Genomic DNA, 21538 nt, shown 5'->3' with positions numbered 1-21538 from the left:
AATTTCGCGCTACCAGTTACAAACAATTGTCTTTGTACAAAATTGTTCTATCATTTGTATCGTGAAAATGGGTAGGTGTTTGAAAAATATTTCGTCTGCAGACCTCTTGAACATAAAGGGATGTAGGATGATGCAAAAATGGACATTCATGAACATCTTGGTACGGCAAAACCATTTTTTATTATTAACTGATTTATTGGAAGTTCTTCGAGAACAAATTTAATAAACATCACTCTGTATTCACATAAGGTTATTTCCTCTTTGGCAACAAAGTATCACTGAAGTCTCATTCCACTAGCGACCACAATACGAAGTGCTCCAGAAGTACCTCACTTCCTGACGTGTGGCGGCTGCGGGTAAGGAGGTGTCCTGCCAGACAGGGAGTAGTAGCTGGGGGATGGCGCCTAGCGGTGCATCACCAGCGAGGTGGGGGCGACGGAGGCGAGCGTGGTGGTGGCCGTGGCGGAGGAGGGGGTGGCCCAGGTGACGCGCAGGCGGCCGGGGGCGGCGCAGCAGGAGGAGCGCTCGGCGGCCGCCCGGTGCGCGGGTCAGGGCCCGGGGCCGCGCCGGTACAGCGAGCGCATCTCGTGGCCGGCAGATGACGCCGCGCCGCCGCCCCCAGGCCTCTGGCGCGCGCCGCCGTGGCGGGCCACCATAGCAGCAGAGGGGGTCGCACCGGGCGCCGGCGAGTAGCGGTTGCTGCCGTACGCGCACGTCCAGAACAGCCGCCGGAACTCCGAGCGGAACTTCCCTGCCGGCACAAGACGTCGCCATTTGTCTTGTATACAAACTCCTCTCTAAAACTCAAAGGCAAGTTAGACAAAGCAACATAACTAGAGTTGCTAGACTACCATAGGCTACCGTAGACCATCACAAGTAAGCGTACACTACGGTTGCTTTCCTAGTAGCCTTGATCAGTTAAGGTCGCATCCACATTAATCGTACTTTACAAGTGTTGTGTATCTGTTGGGTGCTACCTCATTTCGGTTGCCTTCATTTTGTGTGCGACCAGTGTCTTAGCAAATTCTTCCAGGACCCGTAAGCGGTGTCCCTTCTGTGTAACGTAGTAAATGTGTATGAGGGGCCGCGTAACATGAGGATCATTTTTATTCTACAGAGTTATCCCCCTGTCTGTTACTATAAAATACACAATATTTATAATAAAATACAAATTAACGATGTTTAATTCAATTTATTCGCAAGATATCATGCACTGAAGCCCCAGAGAAACCAATACAAGCATGCGTAATCAAATGCAGAGATATGTAAACAGGCAGAATACGTCGCTGCGGTCGGCAACGCCTACCTAAGAAGACAACTGCGTAGCACCGATTAGATCTGTTACTGCTGCTACACTGACAGGTTATCAAGATTTTCGAAAAATTTGGAAATTTGTGGTCAGTTTCTATGGGACCAAACTGCTGAGGTCATCGGTCCTTATGCTTGTACACTAATTATCTAACTGAAACTATCATACGCTAAGGACAACACACACACCAATGCCCGAGGGACGACTCGAATCTCCGACGGGGAGAGCCACGGGAACCGTAACAAGGAGCCCAAGACCTCGCGGATACCCCGCACAGCTATCATAATGTAAGCGAGTTTGAACGTGGTGTTATAGTCGGCGCACGAGCGATGCGACACTGCATCTTTGAAGTAGCGATGAACTGAGGATTCTCTCGTACGACCAATTTACGATTGTACCGTGAACATCAGGAATACGGTAAAGCATCAAATCTCGACATCGCTGCAGCCGGGAAAGATCCTGCAAGAACTGGAGCAATGACGACTGAACAAAATCGTCCAACGTGACAGAAGTGCAGCCCTTCTGCAAATTGCTGCAGATTTCGATGTTGGGCCAGCGTGTCAGGGTGCGAACCATTCAACGAAACATCATCGATATGGGCTTTCGGAGCCGAAGGCCCACTCGTGTACTCTTGATGACAGCACGACTCAAGGCTTTACGCCTTCCCTGACACGTCAACACCGACATTGGACTATTGATGACTGGAAACATGTTACCTGGTCGGACGAGTCTCATTTCAAATTGTATCGACCGGATGGACGTGTACAGGTATGGAGACAACCTCATAAATCCAAGGAACCTGCATGTCAGCTGGGGATTGTTCAAGCTCGTGGAGGCTCTGTAATGGTGTGGGGCTTGTGCAGTTGGAGTGAATGAGACCCCTGGTACGTCTAGATACGGCTCTGACATGTGACACGTACGTAAGCATCCTGTATGATCACCTGCGGCTATTCAGGTCCATTGTGCATTCCGACGGACTTGGGCAATTCCAGCAGTACACCCCACATGTGCAGAATTGCTACAGAGTGTCTCCAGGAACACTTTTCTGTTCTTTAAACACTTCAGTTGGCCACCAGACTCCCCAGACATGAATATTATTGAGCATATCTTCGATGCCTTGCAAAGTGCTGTTCAGAAGAGATCTTTACCCCCTCGTACTCTTACGGATTTATGAACAGTCCTTGAGGATCATGGCGGCATTTCCTCCCAGCACTACTTCAGACATAAATTGAGTCCATGCCACGTCATGTTGCGGCACTTCTGCGTCCTCGCGGGAGGCCTGCACGATACCAGGTAGGTGTACCAGCTTCTTTGGCTCTCCAGTGTGTAACATTAGAAAACGCAATCTGGGCAGAAAAGTTTATAATCAAATATCTCAAGAAAATGTATATCAAACATTTCGAAATGCTTCGCAGATGAACTTCCGGATGTCACTGTCCAACAGGCAGAATATTTCGGCAAACGACCAGGCTCCTGATGACGGTAACGTGGTCGTTTGCCGCAATAATGTTCCCGTTGGACACTGACATCTCACATCTCAGCCGTAAACTTCTTCGGCATAAGGTACGCCAGGAGAAGAGTCACATATGAAACATTGCTTCAATAATTTATTTGCATTCATCAGTAACAACATCAAAGTCTGTGGCCATGATGAAGAACGTACTGTTGAGTACAAAACAAAAACAATAATAGCATAGACTTTTATTGTTTTTGCATTTAAACTATACCTGCATCAAAAGTTATTGTTGTGCCTTCGCGAATGCGCCGAAGTTACGCGATCAGCTAATTTTTATTATTTATAAAATGGAATTTATATATTGTATCGATATAAAGTACACAATGGACTAACACTGAAGTATGTGTGATTGTAATTATGTGCGAAACAAACAAACCAAGAAAAGTTGTTGGCTCCCTGTTGCTCTCTCACATAGTCATTTAGGTTTCTTTAACTATCAATGCCACCGGTATTGCCGATAATCCTACCATCTACTACGTCATTTACGTCTGTACCGAAACTGCCGGACAGTATCTTTGGTAGAGCATAACTCTAAACAAAACGCATTAACTACTCGATGGAGATGAATCAAACTGGGGGAGCACGTTGTCAGATTTCTCCCAGTTCTGCAGAGAAAGTTGCACGTCACATGGCATGAGCTCCACTTGGCTAAAGCACAAAATTTGGCTGGCCGCTGACCACGAGGCAATTGAAGAAACGGGGTAGTACAATGTGTATCAATCAGCGAGCACTTATGTTGTACTATGGTGGTGTTCTTCATTACAGCATGGCCAGTAGATAACGTTTGAATGAATAAACTTGTTGTTTGAGCCACTTCACACCGGGAGCAATCATCGAGTAAGTGCTTCATGCACTTGTGGTGCGATCCGAAAGTACAGGCACTGCTGCCAATAGGAGAGGAGAAGAGGTGGTCGACCACGGGCAAGAAGATATCCACGTCAAACAGCTGGTGCAATTGCAATCACTATTAACAGGACTGAAAGGCTCCCAATCTCACGCTCCACAGTCGCCATAGCAGGCAGCCGTCTGTTCCTTCCACCAATTATCTATGTTGATCTACAACATGTTGTCTGTTCCAAAACGTTTATTCACGACTAGACGTTCATGTGAGGAGAGATGGGACTCAGCGGGAGCCAATTACGGGCTCTACTGTGGGTGATAAAACACTTCCAATCGAAAACGCTGCAGGAGCATCTTCATTACCACTGCAAAGTGCGACCGAAAGTTTTCACGAAGAAGTAACCGTGTGACATTTATGTTACGCAGGCTGCGTGATATCAGGCGAAATCTCTCACAATACGCCTATATTTGGCGGGAGGCGTTATTGTCTAGACCTCTTTACTAGCTCACCGAGAGCTCAGAACTGAAAAGAGCAACGTTAAGTGATCGCCGAGCATACTAGAGACTCTGTCCAACACATATGAGCAAAGCTTCATCGGATTTGCGCAGTGGTTTCCATTTCGTGGAAAGAAGCGGGATAATGACGTGTTGATGAGATGCGTTTGAGTTTCTCCAGCGCTGTAGATAATGCTTTCCCGATTCCCAAAGTAGGCGGTTCAGTTTAAGAGGAATATACACAAATAAAACGGGAAACCACACAGGCGGAATGGTCAAACATACATACAAAGAAAGTAACCGTGAAGAACGTTGGGTAACCGAAGATATGCATTACAAGATCGACGGAAGAAGGAATTACTACACAGCTCAGGGAAATTCATGAATAAACAAATAAGTCACTTAGAAATGACATAAATGGGAAGTACACAGAGGCTAAGTCGAATCGACTTCAGGAAAAATGTTAACAAATGGAAGAAAATGGTCGTTGGAAGGAGTAATTCAGCAGCCAAAAAGGTCAAAACAACCTTTGCTCAAATTGAAAACTAGGGCGGCTACATTAGGAATACAGTAGGATGCACTGTTAGAAGCGGAGGGAAGAGTGGATAGCAGGAAAAAATCGCTGAAGACCTCCACGGAGGCGAGGATTGCGTTAAGACTTCATAGAGGAAATAGAAGTTAATAGGGAATACAAAGGCTTCTAATGTAAGAGTCAGAGTTTAAGAAAGGTTTTGAAAACTTATGATAAAACAAGGCAAAAGGGATGCATAACATTCCCTCCGAATTTCTGAAATCATGTGCGAGAACCAAGAGAGAAGAATACGAGTGGGAGGCTGAGAACGAAGTGCTCAGATTAAAAAGGGTGTAAGGGGCGTAAGGCAGCCATCTGATCATACTGTTCAATCCTTACGTCGGACTCGCATTCGGGAGGACGACGGTCCAGACCTGCGTCCGGCCATCCTGATCTAGGTTTTCCGTGATTTCCCTATATCACTTCAGACAAATGCCGGAATGGTTTCTTTGGAAGGGCATGGCCGATTTCCTTCCCATTCCTCCCCTAATCCGAATGAACCAACGATCTCACTCATTGGTCCCCTCCCCCAAATAAATCAACTCACTTGACATCGGAGAAGCAATGGCGCAAATAAATCAAAGGCTTAAGAGCAGAACTTATATTCAGGGTTAAAGTTATAACGATAGGATTAGTTGATGACATTAATGTGCTCAGTGAAAGATTTACAGGACCTGCTGAACGAAAAAATGTTCAAATGTGTGTGAATTCCTAAGGGACCAAACTACTGTGGTCATCGGTCCCTAGACTTGCACACTAGTTAAATTAACTTGCTAAGAATAATACACACACCCACGCCCGAGGGAGGCCTCGAACCTCTGGCAGGAGGGGCCCCGCATCCGTGACATGAAGCCTCAAACCGCTCGGCCATGCTGAATGAGTACACGATGTGGATTGAGAGTAAGACGAATGTAACATAGAGTAGCAGAAATGCGAGAAAGAATAAACTTAACATCAAAATTGGTGACCAATAAGTATGCGAAGTTTAGGAGTCCAGCTGCCTTGTATCTGACGAACGAAGCAAAAAGGATATAATAATCAGGTTATCTCGTGCAGAGAGGGCATTCGTGGTCAACATCAGTCTGCTAGTATCAAATACATGGCTTACTTGAAAAAGAAATTTCTGAGAATGTACGTTTCGGGCACAGGATTTATGGCAGTGAATAATCGACAGTGGGAAAATCGGAGAAGATGAGAATCGAAGTGTTTGCAATGTGGGGATATAGAAGGATGTAGAAAATTAGGTGGACTGATAAGATAATGAGTGAAGAGTTTCGCAGCAGAATTGGTGAAGAAATGAACATGTGGAGAACACAGACAAGAATACGGGCAGTATGATGGAACATTTATTAACACATCATGGAATAATTGCCATGGTGTAACTTTGGCAGGTTGACGACAATTACTGGGCCGTCATTTTTCCAGCACGCAAGCAAGTACCATTTTGAATTACGTCCTTTGGAGGTTTATGGTTGCCGTATTGAGCATGCCCGAAAGATACTTTCAGTTGTCGGCTATTCACAAACGCCATAGCGATGTCTTTCGCTGTCTTTCGCTCGCATGAACGTTTATTTAAAAGAATTTAAAACAAGTCAACTGACTGAAAATACCAACGATTACGAAATACGCGATGTTCTTCATTTTATAACTGCAAGAGACAAGGAAACTGAAGTAATTAATCGGCAGATTATGTGTGTGGAGAAAACGCTTGGCGCACTGTAACAGTAAGAATATTTTTAAAATTGGCCACCAAAATCTGCAGGACGAGGAACGAACCTGGCGATCGTTTGTCATAGCTGGTGACCTCTCGCAGAAAGTGCATGAAAATATTTGAGACGAAAGACGAAACACGATTTGATCATTATCTCATGTCTTTCTTCACAAGAAGTATTTTGTATTAAATTGCTATAGAAAGAATACAGTATCGGAAATTGTGCGCAGGCTGGATTCCAGTAATTCTGACTGACTTGTACAAAACGAATCTTTTAGACTGTGCAGTGACTTTTCCCCAGAGCCACCGTGTCGAAAGCCATGAATTCTTAGCCAAATTGTCAATGGGGACGAATCATGGGTAGCTCACGTTACAACAGAAAAAAAACTTGGAATGCAAATATTCAGTATCCCCATGAAACTGAAGTTTCAGCAAACAAAATCAGCCCCAGAAAACATGTGCACTGTGTTCTGCGGAGGGGGAGGGGGACTTCCGTTTGTCATTTGTTTGTTTCTGTTTAATACAGTCGCTGTAGACAGTTGTTGTGAGATCCAAAACTCCGCAGAGCAGTCCAAAACAAAAAGCATGGCGTGCTAGGAGAGGCATCATTTTGCTTCGCGATACAGCAATGCCTGTCCCATGTGGCTTATCGCCCTTGAGACCTCACCGCTTCGTATGGTTGGGAACATTTTGATAATGCTCCATATAATCGTTATCTAGCACCTAGTGACCATCATATTTTCCTGCACATAATGATACACTTTACTATTAATAGCTGTCGTGAAGATTAAGTTATCAAAACGTCAATACAGGACTGGTTAAAAAGTCTGTCGGCAGATTTGTAGGAGGATAGGTTTCAGAGGATGGTTATACCGGATAACGTGCGAGTTAATATAGGTGAAAGATTATAGTGGAAACAAGATTAAAGCCTGGGCTTTCCTTTAAAAACAAAGTTGTAATATCGTCTCTGCTCTTTATTTTATTTTAAAACGATGCTTATTTCCAAAACGCTATTTATAATACAATTTAAAAATATATTTCATTATAGAATATTCAACCCATTAACTAAGGAATAAAATGGCCACTAAGTTACAACACAATAGTCAAGTTGTAACTTTCTACTGTAATGCTTGCTGCATATCTGAAGCGAATAAAGTTGAAATTGAGAACGCCCTATTCTTCCAATAATCTCTCCACCATCTCGTGAATAAAGCTGAACTTGAGAACGCCCTAAGCTTCCCATAATCTTTCCGTCGTTTCCTATTACCTCCTGCCGTGAGTGCCACATCTAGGTTTAACACGTGATCAACATTTTTAGAGGGATGTATATACAAAGTTTCAACGGATGCGTAAAAGAGAGAACATTTGTTCTAGATAACTTCATAAACTGATACTTAGGCAGATGAATAATAAAGTCCAGAGCTCTCAAGTAGGGGAGTGCATTACGTTTCCTGTCACGGATGAATGATGGAACTGGTGCTACTGCTACCGAATGCATCTATTGTGCAACTACGGCTCAGTAATCAATCATTGTTATACGTGCATTCGGCCGAGATCTGTCGCTGGCTTCTGGCGTGTGGCCATTAAGCTCTGGAGACGGCTGTCTGCTGATCCTGATGGCACAGACCCCAGGCGGCTCCCTCAGCCTAAGCTGAAAGACTCGTCCACTACGCGACTTATCGTATAATCTCACTTTCCTTGTACATTAAAGATCTTCGTTTCTCATTCCATTCTTCAATGGATTAAGATCGCCGTGACAGCTGAGTTAACGGTTTCTGCCCACTAACTCGTGCCATTCTAGCGAGAGCATCTCGTCTTCCCCTTTCTCTTTTTCCAATGCCAATTTTATTCTTGGTTTTCTATCTAAGGTCCAAGTTTCATTGGATGTATTACTTAGCAGTGGCACATCATACAAAAGTCACTTTCATTCTTACATTTTACACAACAGTGTATAATGTTATTCTAGCTACAATTTGATATGTAAAAGCAGAGATCAGGGGAAAGCCCGACAATTATCTTCATTACCTTTTGTTGGGTCGTCTTCAGTCTGGTTGGACGTGGTCCGCCACTACAGACTCTCCTATGCCTACCTTAAACTATTTTTAGGATATATTCCAGTCTGTGCTTTCCTATAGACTTTTTGCTCCCTACAGCTCCTCTACTAACATAAAAGTTATTTCCTAAATTCCTAATACATATTACATCATTATGTTCTTTCGTCTATTCAGTTATTTCCGCATATTCATTTCCTTAGTAATACCGTGGAGAAGCTCCTAACTTCTTATCTATCAGTTTACTTAATTTTAAGCACTCATGTCTGACACTACATTTCAAACGTTTAGCTTCTCTTCTTTTCTGGTTAGCCCACAGTCCATTACTCACTTCCATACAATTCTGTGCTTTAGAGGTTCATTATCAACCACATATTCCCCAAATTGATGCTTATGTTTCATAAAGGTGTCCTTCTTTTAGGGATGAATGCCCTCTTTGTTTGTTCTAGTCTGGCTCGTATATCTTCCTTGTTTCGTCCATCAAGCATTACTTTGCTTCAGTTCAGTTACTACGAAGCCCCCATTTTGATGTTATTATTTAGTTCTTGCATCTTTTCTGCTTTCAGTCTACATTCTCTACTTATTAGGCTGTTCATTAACAAACTAACATTAGTGTATTCCATCTGTGGTACAGACTTCAAGAATCATGCAGCCGACCTGGAAGAACGGTCCACCGGAAAACTGCACAAACACAAAGTACCTAGGCGTCGTGTAAGGAAAACATCGTATGAACATTACACAGGGAGTTGCAGCAAGATAAAATATTAACCACGTGCTAGCAGGAACTACGTGAAGTGCACGACCCTAGGGAGTGCCCAACCCTAGGTAGTAGCGACTACAGTTATCCTATACAGAAGTAGTTGGTGGGAGCTAGTTCTCCATTAAGCGCCTCGCCTAGTGATGGATATAGGAGTGCCTCCCAAACATCGGTGGTATGGATCAAATCAGATACTTGTAGTGGACAAAAATTAATTATAGAAGGGTAGATTGAACTCCAAGGGCTAGGAAGACAGTCAGTCTAAAGGAAGAAACTTCTGAAAATTTCATCTGCCCCTCTCGAAAGTGGTGTTGGAGTGATGGGCCTGCACACTAGTCTCCGGAAAAAAACGTGCTTGCATTCAGTCTCGAACACGGAAAATAACGATGGAGAGTGTGAAAGTAGCGCGGTCTAAATCAAAAGTGAGTAAAGCCCCAGCCCCAGCAAATAAACTAATGGAACTTCTAAGGTATGTAGGAAGCGGAGTGATGAGATATGTACAGAAAAGTTTTGTGAAAATGGTGGCGGGAGGACATCCAACCTTTGAAACTGAATTTGTCACACATTTGTCGATATAAGAAAAGGTATGAAAAGCCTACACAGATTATAGGGAAATGTTGTTGTTTTGTGGTTTTCGTTCCTGAGACTGGTTTGATGGAGCTCTCCATAGCGGAATAAGTACAATAATGTCACAGCAGCTGGTAGATTTTCCACCACAGAGGAAGGAGAAATAAAATCCAGCAGAAGCTACAGATGTCTGGGAGCAATAGTACATAACTCCTGTACATGCGTCAAGGATATTTGTTGCAGCATAGCAAAGGGGAAGCTTTGCATGGGAAAGTATGGAATAATAACATTCTACAAGACACCAATAAAAGAATATTTTAACAATGTTATGGAGAGTAAAGTCCAATATGGAGCCTCAAATAAGGAAAGTTAAGGTAAAAGTTAGAACTGTGGAACTGGAGCATATGAGATGTGCGTGGTTACGTGGTTACGAAGCAATGAAGGATACGAAATGAGGATGTTTGGAGGCAAATGAGGACAACATGATACTTAACAAAAGTTTTGGAGAACAGAGCGCTTTATTAGTTCGGGAACATACATAGAATGTCAAAATATAGTTTCCAAGGAAGATTTTAAAATGGGAGCCCCCTGGAAGAGGAAGGAGAGCAAGGCCAGAGCTAAGATGGGGAAAATACATACAGGAAGAAATGGAAGACAGAAATACTGGGCTGATGGCTGGAATGAAAGAGAGCCGTGGAGGTCGAAAACGGCTAACTCCTTTGGTGGAACGCCATATACGTAGAGAAGAAGGGGGAACATTTTGTTGTCCGATATTAATGGCACATATGAAGGGCTTATTTCAATAGTGGTACTAGTCCTTTTTTGGTCATTCTGAGATACAGAGTCCTAAAGTTAAATGAGCGCTGAAAAATCTGCAGTTGAGATACCAGGAATATTCAAGTATATATACTTTCAGAAATATTGTATAATACGCATTAGAAACAAATACGTGTTACGGAAAGTTGTGAGGAGTGGGAAAGACTTGTCTATGTTCGATATCCGTGTTAGGAAGGTACTTCGAAAACCAAGAGACAATCAGTGCAAATTTAAACGTAGCCGAAGCCTCGCAAAGGAAACCATGAAACTACCGACTTGACACAAAACCCATAGCAAGATTTTACTTACGTTAATTCAGTAATAAACAGATCGAAGACATATACTCTGTCACCTTCATGTCATCGACACGGAGGATGACAGAGAGAAGGCCTAAATACCAAACGACTTTTTTTTCAAAACAGTTTCATTCAGGAAGAGCGTAGCGTGATTCCACTTGTGAATTGTTGTACGAACTTCAAAATGACAGCTATCGAAATAGGCACTCGTGGTATAGAAAAGAACGGAAACTGATGGGATTTCAGTACGATTCTTCATAATGTGAAAGATCTCACTACTTTTCCACCAGTAGTGAACCGTAGGTCGCTGGAGGATGGCAGCGCTCCTTGTGATAGGAAAAGAGCACAAGTTACTCCTGCATTCAAGAATGGTCGTCGAACAGACAGAACTATACGCCTGCATCTATGACCTGTGTGGTATCAACGTGTACTCCGAAAACAATGACCGTGTGGAAAACAGCTCGCACTATTGGTCAACATGATCCACAAAGCAGTAGATACAGTTCAGCATTGCTGCCTAATGAACTAAGTAAGAATGTATGGAATATCAAGCCAACTGTGTCAGTGGACTGAGGAGATTCTGATAAATGGCACATGAGAGAAGTTCTTGGAAGGCCGCATCGAACCAGTCAGAAGACTGATGACTAAGAAAGAAATGCTAATACACAAATATGGCAAATAAATATCAAAGTTAGTACCCCAGCAGCAAGCCAAGGACACCAACTCAAAGCTGACAAACTTCTAGTCCAGAATAATAAATAACTCTTGTAGTGACGGATGAAGGATATATGTAAAAATGTGTACGATTTATTTTTGATACCACAGTTATTTTAGCGTATTGTAATACGAGTATCGGCCGGTAAACGGTGTGTGATATTAATATAATAAAGGGAGCACTTCCCGATGTTCTGTGATATTATATTTATTTGAACACGAACCTGCTTTCGGCCATCTTCAGGTGATAAATGAATGTCGGGACACAGATGAAATGTGTTTGACTTACATGAATATTATTGACACAGAAGATACGAAAATCTATGAATTTCTTTGACATAAATGTAGATATTAGCACAAAGAGACATTTATTTATCGTTAACAGATGAACCACAGCTACAGATACAGTAAATCCTGAAAGCTCCTAGAAGCACTCTGACAGACACAACAATGCAGCATTCCATTCAATGGTACATCGCCTCTTATCTATTCCATTATCTGAGCCCGCTTTTCAAACAGACAGTCAAACATATTTATTTATTTATTTATTTATTTATTTATTTAACCTGGCAAGATTAGGGCCATCAGGCCCTCTCTTACATCTAACCAGGCATTCTACTTATTTTACATTCATATGTTTTAGTAGGCATGTTAAACTACATCTAGTACAAAAAGTGAAATAAACAATTTGAAAGGTACACCTGGAAAAATACATACATATAGAGTTTATATTCTTAGATCACAAGTACTGTTATAATTAGACATTATTGAAGAGACAGATTTTAGATAGGAGTGCTGGCAGCAGGGAGTATGAGGGAGACTCATGGTGAAGGGAGGAGAAGAATAGAGACATGATGAAGCATAATTAAGGAAATATAAAGGAAAAGAAGATTGCGTGGCTAATAGAGATAGATGAAGAGGAAGGCATCTCAGGAGCAAGATAGCTTTGCTATTTGACAGATGAGGGGACTGCCCTTGTACATTAATTTTGTGGAGAACTTTATGAGGATGATAGTAGGAAATGCTTCAACTTCTTCTTAAAAGCAGCAGGAGATTGAATTTTGCGGAAGGTAAGGGGCAGTTTGTTCCAGAGGCGGACAGTGGCAACTGAGAAGGAGTTTGCAAAAGTTTTTGTTTTGTAGGTGGGCACAGTTAGGATACCAAATAAGAGTGACCTCGTGTTTCGATTATGATGACATGACAGGTTTTTAATCTCTGAAGCAAGGTACTGGGGTGCTTGCGCGACGAGGAGTCGGTGGAGTAGACATAGAGTGTGGTAGTCACGCAATTTGTCCGGCCGCAGCCACCCTAGCTCGGAGTATGAAGCACTAACATGATCATATCGGCGAATGTTGCAGGTGTAACGCACACAGTCATTCATGGTTGGCTCTAGCCGTCTTTTGTTTTCACTACTCATGCCTTGTTGAATCACATCACAATAGTGGAGGTTCGGTAGAACGAGTGCTTGCACGAGCTGGCGTTTCAAGTCCTGTGGAAATATGTTCCGAAACTTTTTGAGAGTATAGAGACAAGCAGACGTCTTTCGGCACACTGCGACCGTATTCTCCGCCCAGTTGAGATGCTCATCCAAAGTTACACCCAAGTTCTTCACTGTTTTCTGATATGGTATTGGAGTACTGTCGAGCAGAATAGGAGGTAGCCGTTCGCGGAAATCTGAACTTATTTATTTCTGATGGACTATTAAGATTACTTGCGTCTTTTTTGCATTTAGTTTAAGCCCCAGGTTTTTCGCCCATGTCACTAATGAAGACAGATCATCATTCATCTGAGCGATTGCAGTGTTTACATCTTCAGGTCTGACGCTTAGGTAGAGCTGGAGGTCGTCGGCATAGAAATGATATTTACAGGAGGACAGAACCGACGAAATATCGTTGACATATAAAGAAAACAAAAGTGGTCCTAAGACTGATCCTTGGGGCACTCCCGAGGAAACATGTTTCCAGGAAGATTTTTCATTTACGCAGACAACACATTGCTGTCTGTCTTTTAAGTAGCTTTCAAACCATCTCATTGCACTATCAGAGAAATTACGCTGTTGCATTTTTCTGAGCAATATGTCAAAGCTAACAGTGTCAAAAGCTTTGCTGAAGTCCAGTAGCGTCAATATTGTTGCCTTTCGATTGTCGATGGCATATTTCAGGTCATCAGTTACTTTAATTAGAGCAGTGTTTGTGCTGTGATGTTTACGGAAACCGGATTGAAATTTGTCATATAGGCTGAATTCATGCAAGTGTTCAGTGATTTGGTCATGAACAATATATTCAAGTGCTTTGGAAACAGCAAGCAGTATGCTAATTGGTCGGTAATCACTAGGCAGTTGCGGGTTTTCGATCTTAGGGATGGGTCGAATTAGGCTTCTTTTCCATGCAGTGGGATATATTCCGTTCACTTCGAGTAATGGCTAAAGTTCTGCCCTGATTCATAATATACTACGAAAAAAGAAAGTGCATGAAATTACACCACTTCTGCATGCAGGGCTCAGGAATGAGCCAGTAGACACAAAAATTGGTGCATCATTCAATTTCCTGCCAAAATTTCGGATAACCTCAGTAAAAATTGACGTCTCACAACTACAGATCTGCATTTTTAATACCAACAGCATATCAAAATTTTTATTCAACAGTAAAGACAAACTGCAAACTGGGCACTGAGTGGCGTATGAGGTGTGGATATATAACAATAGTGCTATTACTGTAAAACATTTTAGTTCAAAAACATAAAATTTAGTTGTTGCCACTCTCAATATACTCTTATTCTCTGTCCCTACAACGCTCCACGCGAATTTTCCGTTCATGGAAACACTGGTGGAAATATTTCTCTGTGAACACCTTGATGACGCGTGCCGATTTCTCTGTCACTGTTTCGATGACTAAAATCTTGTTTCTTTTAATACAGAGTTGATTTTGGGGAATACATAAAACTCACACGGTTGTAGGTCATGCGAATGCTGTGGGTGTCTAACACTGGGATGCTGTATTTCACTATAAATCTCTGAACATATAATGCGGTATGAGCCGCTGTATTGATGTAGAACCCATGACTTCCATAATTCACATCTTGTTTTCTTTAATTAATTTGTCACGGAGGTGAGGAAGAACCTCAAGCTTTCTAATGTTGATTAAAAGCTTGATCTTCAGAAACCCAGTGAAGATACACAATTACATGAATGTCGGAAGAAACGATCATCATTGCTTTGAATTTCGATTTGCTCATTCGAGCTCTTTCGCTCTTGGTGGACCTGGACCGTCCCAGTGCATGGATTGGCGCTTGGTTTGTGGTTAATAATTGAAAAACCATGATTCGTCACATGTTATCGATATTTTCAAAAAATCTGGCGCATTTTTACGTGCCGCTACAAACATTTTCACATTCTCCTTCGTGTTCAATAGTGAGAATTTTCGACTCCAGTTTCGCACATACTTTCCTCATGTTAAAATGATATGTAAAATTTGCCTTGCACAATATTTGTGAATTCCTAAAGTTTCAGCAGTCGCTAGAATACTCAACCGAAGACTAGATCGAATCGCATTACTTACTTTTTAAATATTTTCATTTGTTATTTTTGTTGTTGAAAGACGTCCCGGGAGTGATATCTTCAACGTCTTCACGGCTTCTCTCTCCTGAACCACTCAAAAAGTCATGTAGATAATAAACAGCCTTCGCCATACGCTTTTTTTAGTAAAATGTAGGTTCCAGTGGCAATTTTTCTGTGTGAAACGTTATGACAGTTATTCCCCTGTTATTAGGCTTATCATTTTTCCGCCAAAACAAAATAACTGCTCTTACACAAATGAAGGCTGCGTCCACAGTGATTTGCCTACAGACACCAGAGATGAGGCATACGACTGAGAAGACTTCGCACTTCACAGCTATTGGTCGTTCATCTAACAGCGTCAGTTCCATTATTTTATAACCAAAACTCGTATGTAAAATCACATACAAGCACTGTAAGGAAGCACACATTCCTCAGTCAGACAGAGCTGTGATAATTAGGAATCTGAATGTGAAAGAAGCTGGATATTAATAAGGAAAGATTCAACTTTTGCTGATCATTTTTTAACAGAAAACCACTCATATGATGTGGAATGGGAATTTTTCATTGTGTAACGAAAGGTAGACTCTGTCGAAAATATTAGAAATCAGCAAACATTTGACACAGAATGGCAGCTTGACAGTATTGAATGATCAGATTTTAGTTCCTTTTTCCCCTCTTTTAAATTAAGTTTTAATTACAAATAATAGATTGAAATGGTAAATTCAGAACTGTTTTTACTCGACTGTCGAAAGTTCAAATGGTTCAAATGGCTCTGAGCACTATGAGACTTAACGTCTGAGGTCATCAGTCCCCTAGAACTTAGAACTACTTAAACCTAACTAACGTAAGGACATCACACACATCCATGCCCGAGGCAGGATCCGAACCTGCTACCGTAACGATAGTGCGGTTCCAAACTGTCGTGCTTAGAACTGCTCGGCCACCCGGGCCGAGTACTGTTGAAAGTACCTCCGCAAAAACTTTGTTTCCCTGTACAGTTCACGTAATCATTTCTGCATAATAAATAATGCAATCCCCTTCTATGTAAACGCTGTACAAGTCATAATTTTTATATCGTTGGTGTAAATGGTATCTGCATAAGTCACACGTCATTGTATCATTGGTTGCGACATTCAGTTGTCACCTGAAGATGGTATAGGAAGGCAAATGCCAGTTTGTGACCAAACAAATATAATAATTGTGTTCTCCCTAACACCGATAAAAAAATTCATCTAATGTTGTGTGATACGCGTAGATTTACAGTTGTATTAAAAAAAAGTCCAGTTAAAGTATTTTTGTGAGTTGTCCAATGTTACACTAACGGTTATAGAGGGTCATTCAGAATTCGTATTACACTTTGATACTGATGAAAAGATGTCTCAGGACAGCAATATTAAGTAATAACACCATGTCTGGAAATGTGACTTTACGTAGATCGAAAGATTTGCACGTTGGAAGGCAATACTCGTTGGCATAGTTCGTTTTTTATTTATTTATTTACAGCATGCTCCGCTACATTATTTTCATATATATATATATATATATATATATATATATATATATATATATATATATATATATATGTGTGTGTGTGTGTGTGTGTGTGTGTGTGTGTGTGTGTGTGTGTGTGGTGTGGTGTGTGTGTGTGTGTGTGTGTGTGTGTAGTAGGGTAATGTTGATGTTGCGTGGTGATGATGATGATGATGATGATGATGATGGCGATGATGACGTTGATGACGAGAGAAGGGAAAGGGTGAAAATCGGTGCCAACACATAGCCTACTCCTGCGAATAGCGCCAGGAAGGCCTTCAAGTTCAGAGTCCCCATACGACGGACGGATCACCAGCAACGGTATTAAATGCCCTCACTTCATGAGACACTGCGAAGAGACTTGGTACTTAAACCAGGGCATTGAAGCAAAGTCTAGGCGATCAGGAACCTCATGCCACCAATTTACCTCCCACGCCATCCGGATACGGTTAGTGAAAACTTTTTGGACCATCAGCATTTGAACCGACTTAGCCAAGGGTCGAGCGCCACCGCACAAGCGTGCATTAGTGACCTCTTTTTTCTTAAAAAAATGGGTGTCATTAATTAATTATCTGAATGAGAGCGAGAAGTAACTCAAGGTCAGGACAGGCTAAGAATAAGCAGATAGTCGATATGGAGAAAATTATCTGTTAATGATGTCTGTTCTTTCGGATATGAATGTTCGAATGAACAGACGTAATTCATTTGATCAGCAGCTGTATTCAGTACGTGATGAACAAAATCTCAGACATTTAGCTGTAGTGAGCACTGAGCGAACTATGGCACAGATGAAAGTGTGAACCAGACCGAGAGCTGAACCCAGCATTCCCGCTTTATGCTGGGGGTCACCAAAGGCTTGTCAAGGATAAAAATCCGAGGCCAGACCATGATGCCTCCCACTTCTTGTCCCTGAACCGCTATCCTTCATTTTTTTTTGGAGGAGGGTGGGCTGGGGAACAGGAAGCAGATTAAAGAAAACATCTTTATTCGTACAAGCATAAATATATTGTAAAGTCTGTCCTTTTAGTGGAACTAACATTAGACACTACACTCAAAGAAGGCATGCAAAAATCGTCATTTTGAAAAGATAAACACTGAAAGTAAGCTAAGAGGTGTGATGTCATAGACAAAGATGGAAGAAAGGCCGGGTGCACCGTAAGACTTGCAGGCATCCTCCTCATCAGCAGATGGGGTGTGGGGCTCAGGGGGCTGAGGTCAACTAGTAAGGCCTGGCCACGGTGTTCCAGAGAAGCTCGTGAAAAGAGGATGGAAGCCAAGGAGGTGGGGACAGTAGATTTAGTGAAATATGTCCATGCAGTGACCCCATTGTAGAGTACGAGATAGAAATATAGTGCAGGGAGTCTCAGACGTGGGAAAGGGAGGGGGGTGGGGGGAGCAGGAGTGTCGTCCACTTGCGGCACCATTCACCTGACCGGGTGTGACGTGAAGATTGCACGAAAGTCATTGGCGAAGAAGGTGGGGTGGTGCTCGAATTCGTTGAGGGCAGTTTGTAAATACTGCCATAACTAAAGATGTGACTGATCGCCATAAGTATAAAAATAAGTGATCGTCCATCCCTTGACCCATACAATCGCATGATGTTTGGTGGTGTGGAAATGATTACCCTCAGGATAGACAAAAGAACATGTGTCAATGGAGTCTGTTAGCAAGCATCGAACTGTCGACCAAATGACCAGACATCACTGATGGCAGCATAACTCAGGTGGTAGGCATCGTCGTGACATGTTACCAGGTTGCCAGGATGTTCGAGGTTGGTGGGCGTGACGGCAAACCGTGGGTCACCGCCCGAATGGACGTTTTAGTTCTACGTTGTGGCGGGATATGCATTGAAGTAGTGGGGTGTACAAATCTTTCCTTCAAGGAAGGCTCCATAAGTGAGTGTGAGCGTAACTAATATCAACGATGTAATCAGAAATGTGTGCCAAATAGTGCATGATGTAGCCTACTGTCAACAGTGGGAATTTGCTGTGGGAAGAAGAACGTCCAAGAATCTGCGCGTAAGGGAGGAGCCCCATTTTCACTGCTTGTGCATGGTGACATGTATAAAGATGTCACTCAGAATCGCACACTGACAAGGTCGAGGCCCCCTGATTGCGTGGGGAGGGACAGTGTTCCAGTCACAGGGAAGTATCCCAACACAGCCTGAACGCTGCGTTCATATTTTTTGGTTATATGTGGACCATCTCGGACATCACATGTTGATTGAGATAGACAACACGTCGTAGAGGATCGAGTCGCCAGAGGAGATTTTGTCACACTGCCACGCAGATAAGTTCGGTGAATGTGCCGAAAATTGATGGCAACGGAGTGGCGCATAGTGGAGGCGAAAATGATTCCAAGGTATAGTAGGTTATGTACCACAGCAGTGGCAATATGTTGTGTGAGAGGCCATGTCCAATGAGCACTGCTGAGGATATGTTGATATCAATCTGGATACCATGTGTGTCCCAGTCTGCGAGCAGACTAAGACAAGGAGGTCAGCTGCAACCTCATGACAAGTAAAAGTGTGCTGTCCCAAAGTGAGACAAGAAAAGTGGGCGGTCGGGAACCTGAAGAGTGGGTCCAGGGTTATGATGTAGAGTAGAGTCGTAAGTTGGCAACGTTGCCTTATGAAGTGACGTATTGTCATTGGTCCCGCCATATGGCCATTGATCTGAATCAGGGATTCGACACTGCCTTACAGGCGCCGGATGATAGCAGTAACGTTGGGCATAAAACCATTTCAGCCCCTTACAGAGAATAGAGAAAGATGCCAGACATTGTTGAATGTGCTATTAATATCAGTGACAATCATAACGGCGCGAAGTCTGCACGCCAATGCCAGTGCCATTACATAGCGACACTCCCCTGTGGCCGCTTCGATATTAACTGAGCCACCCGAAGTTGTGGTTCTGGGGATAGAATGCAACGGAATATATTGCACCAACGCGTCGCCAGGAGGCATGCAAAAATTTTACAGTCTACATTAAGCAGAGTTAGGAGGGGGGGGGGTGTATCGTGGTATAATCACTCCCATTGTAAGTTTATGGACGGGTATCACAATTCCCATGACAAAGGCCGGCGGTGCAGTGTTGCCGCCGTCAACAATTCACGAAACATTGTCCTTCACCATGACGCAATTGTTACAAGCAAGGTGCAATAAAATTGTATCAGAAATCTGTTAACGCCAGGTGACTTGTTCAAAGTTTCTTGTTGACTGCATCGTGGACCTCGTCGCACGCGACCAGCTCCGTTACCGAGGCCTCATTGCTGGCGAGGGCGCTTGTGATATGTGGTAACACAACCTCGTCAGTACGTGTGTAGTTAGGTTCCTCCTGGTACATTGTTAGGAAGCGTTCTACAAAGGTATTGGAGATTTTGGTTTGGCAGTGACATACTTGGTGGGACAGGCTCCGCCGAATCGTAACATCTGATCCTCACCACCGCCCATTGCAGTGTATAGCGTGTCAACGTCATGACTTGTGTCTTCATCCTGCTGTGTGCCCTCTGGGTTTCAGATGCAGGCGGCTGGGCGTCCAGGTTATGGAGGACGGCATAGAAATAGTTGGCAGTCCGTGCTGTACTAAATGAAGGTACGTCGAATGACACGTTTGGCACATTCCAGCCACCAAGTCAAGGTTGTGCAGTATTTAAGCAAACAGCGTTTACAGGTGGCCCATGTATCAGTAACTCTTTGAAGACATTTGGGAGCGTGGAGGTGGGAGATGCTTATCTTTCACAGTGCACGATTGCGCCGGAGCACTTGTTGCAGGCGGAGAATAGTGTAAATGCAGTCAGACTCATATGAGGGGAGGTCAAGGCACGAAATTCTGCTGCTCGGAGTGCAGATGTGAGTTCCTGGATCGCAAAATAATCCGTCTGGAAAGGATGCCCACGCACGTGGTGCTGAGGTGTCATGGAGAAAAAGATCATGGACGACAAAGTGCAGTTCTTGACGGGTGCGGCAGTGGAGCATTTGATCTTTAGGGAACAGGACACATTTAAAATCACCGTCAAGCAAGTAATGGTCACAGCACCGAAGAAATAAAGGGGTGATTGCTTCTGAGGAGACGTGTGTTGTGCTGTCTGCTGGGGGATTTTGACGGAGCATAAATGTTGACAATATGCATCCCCATAACTGTGATCGCAATGTTTCTGGTATGTGACATCCCCTACTGGATGGAGGGGAAAGTGCTATAGCCCAAGGTGTCCTGTAGTAGTGCGGTCTCGACGTCCGATGCCCATATCATCTCATGCAGCAGTTGAATTTTCGCATGGGAGATAATGTTGTTTTGGTTGTTTGGTGTTGCTATTTGGTATATCTGGAGTCCAGCACCACAGTGGAGGGGAATTCAACAATCGGAGGGTGAAGAGGGGCAAGGCAGTGGCGACCTGTGCCGTATGCCACTGACAGCATAGACATGGGCGTGACTAGGTCTCAGCGGTAACTCTGTCCCTAGCACGTGGCTCAGATCATTATCAACGTCGTCAGTCCATGCCGTCGAGGTCGCTTTCGTTGTGATATTCTTATGTTCCATCTCATCCACTGGACCGGGGGACGTCTTGGCAGCAGTCGTAATGGTGGAGTCCATCTGTTCAGGTGCTGGCGGAGTATGTACCGGTGCAGCCAGATCCGGCATCGTGTTGTCATTCTTGTCGTTGTGCTGGTTCTCCAGGGCTTATGGAGGCTAAGGGGAAGGTGAGCTGTCTCGTTCCGAGACTGTACTACGCCTGCTCTTGTACCGTATAGGTGAATGTTGTTTGCATGTACGTTTCTCTCTGTCGGAAAATGGGAGGAAGTCACAGCGG

General features: G+C 43.3%; 1 protein-coding gene across 1 annotated transcript in view; it reads right to left on the bottom strand.

Annotated features, from left to right (window-relative positions):
* Positions 1 to 548: 548 nt before the first annotated feature.
* The window catches only part of LOC126195563 (orexin receptor type 2-like), a 103014-nt gene continuing 82024 nt past the window's right edge, over positions 549 to 21538 (bottom strand). Inside the window, exon 6 of the mRNA XM_049934186.1 lies at positions 549 to 751. Within this exon, the coding sequence (XP_049790143.1) occupies positions 549 to 751 (203 nt within the window). The remainder of the gene's footprint in view (positions 752 to 21538) is intronic.

Source organism: Schistocerca nitens, chromosome 7, assembly GCF_023898315.1.
Source record: "Schistocerca nitens isolate TAMUIC-IGC-003100 chromosome 7, iqSchNite1.1, whole genome shotgun sequence".
NCBI lineage: Eukaryota > Metazoa > Arthropoda > Insecta > Orthoptera > Acrididae > Schistocerca > Schistocerca nitens.
The sequence above is the reverse complement of the archived record's forward strand: the minus strand, read 5'-3'. Positions and strand labels throughout refer to the sequence as shown.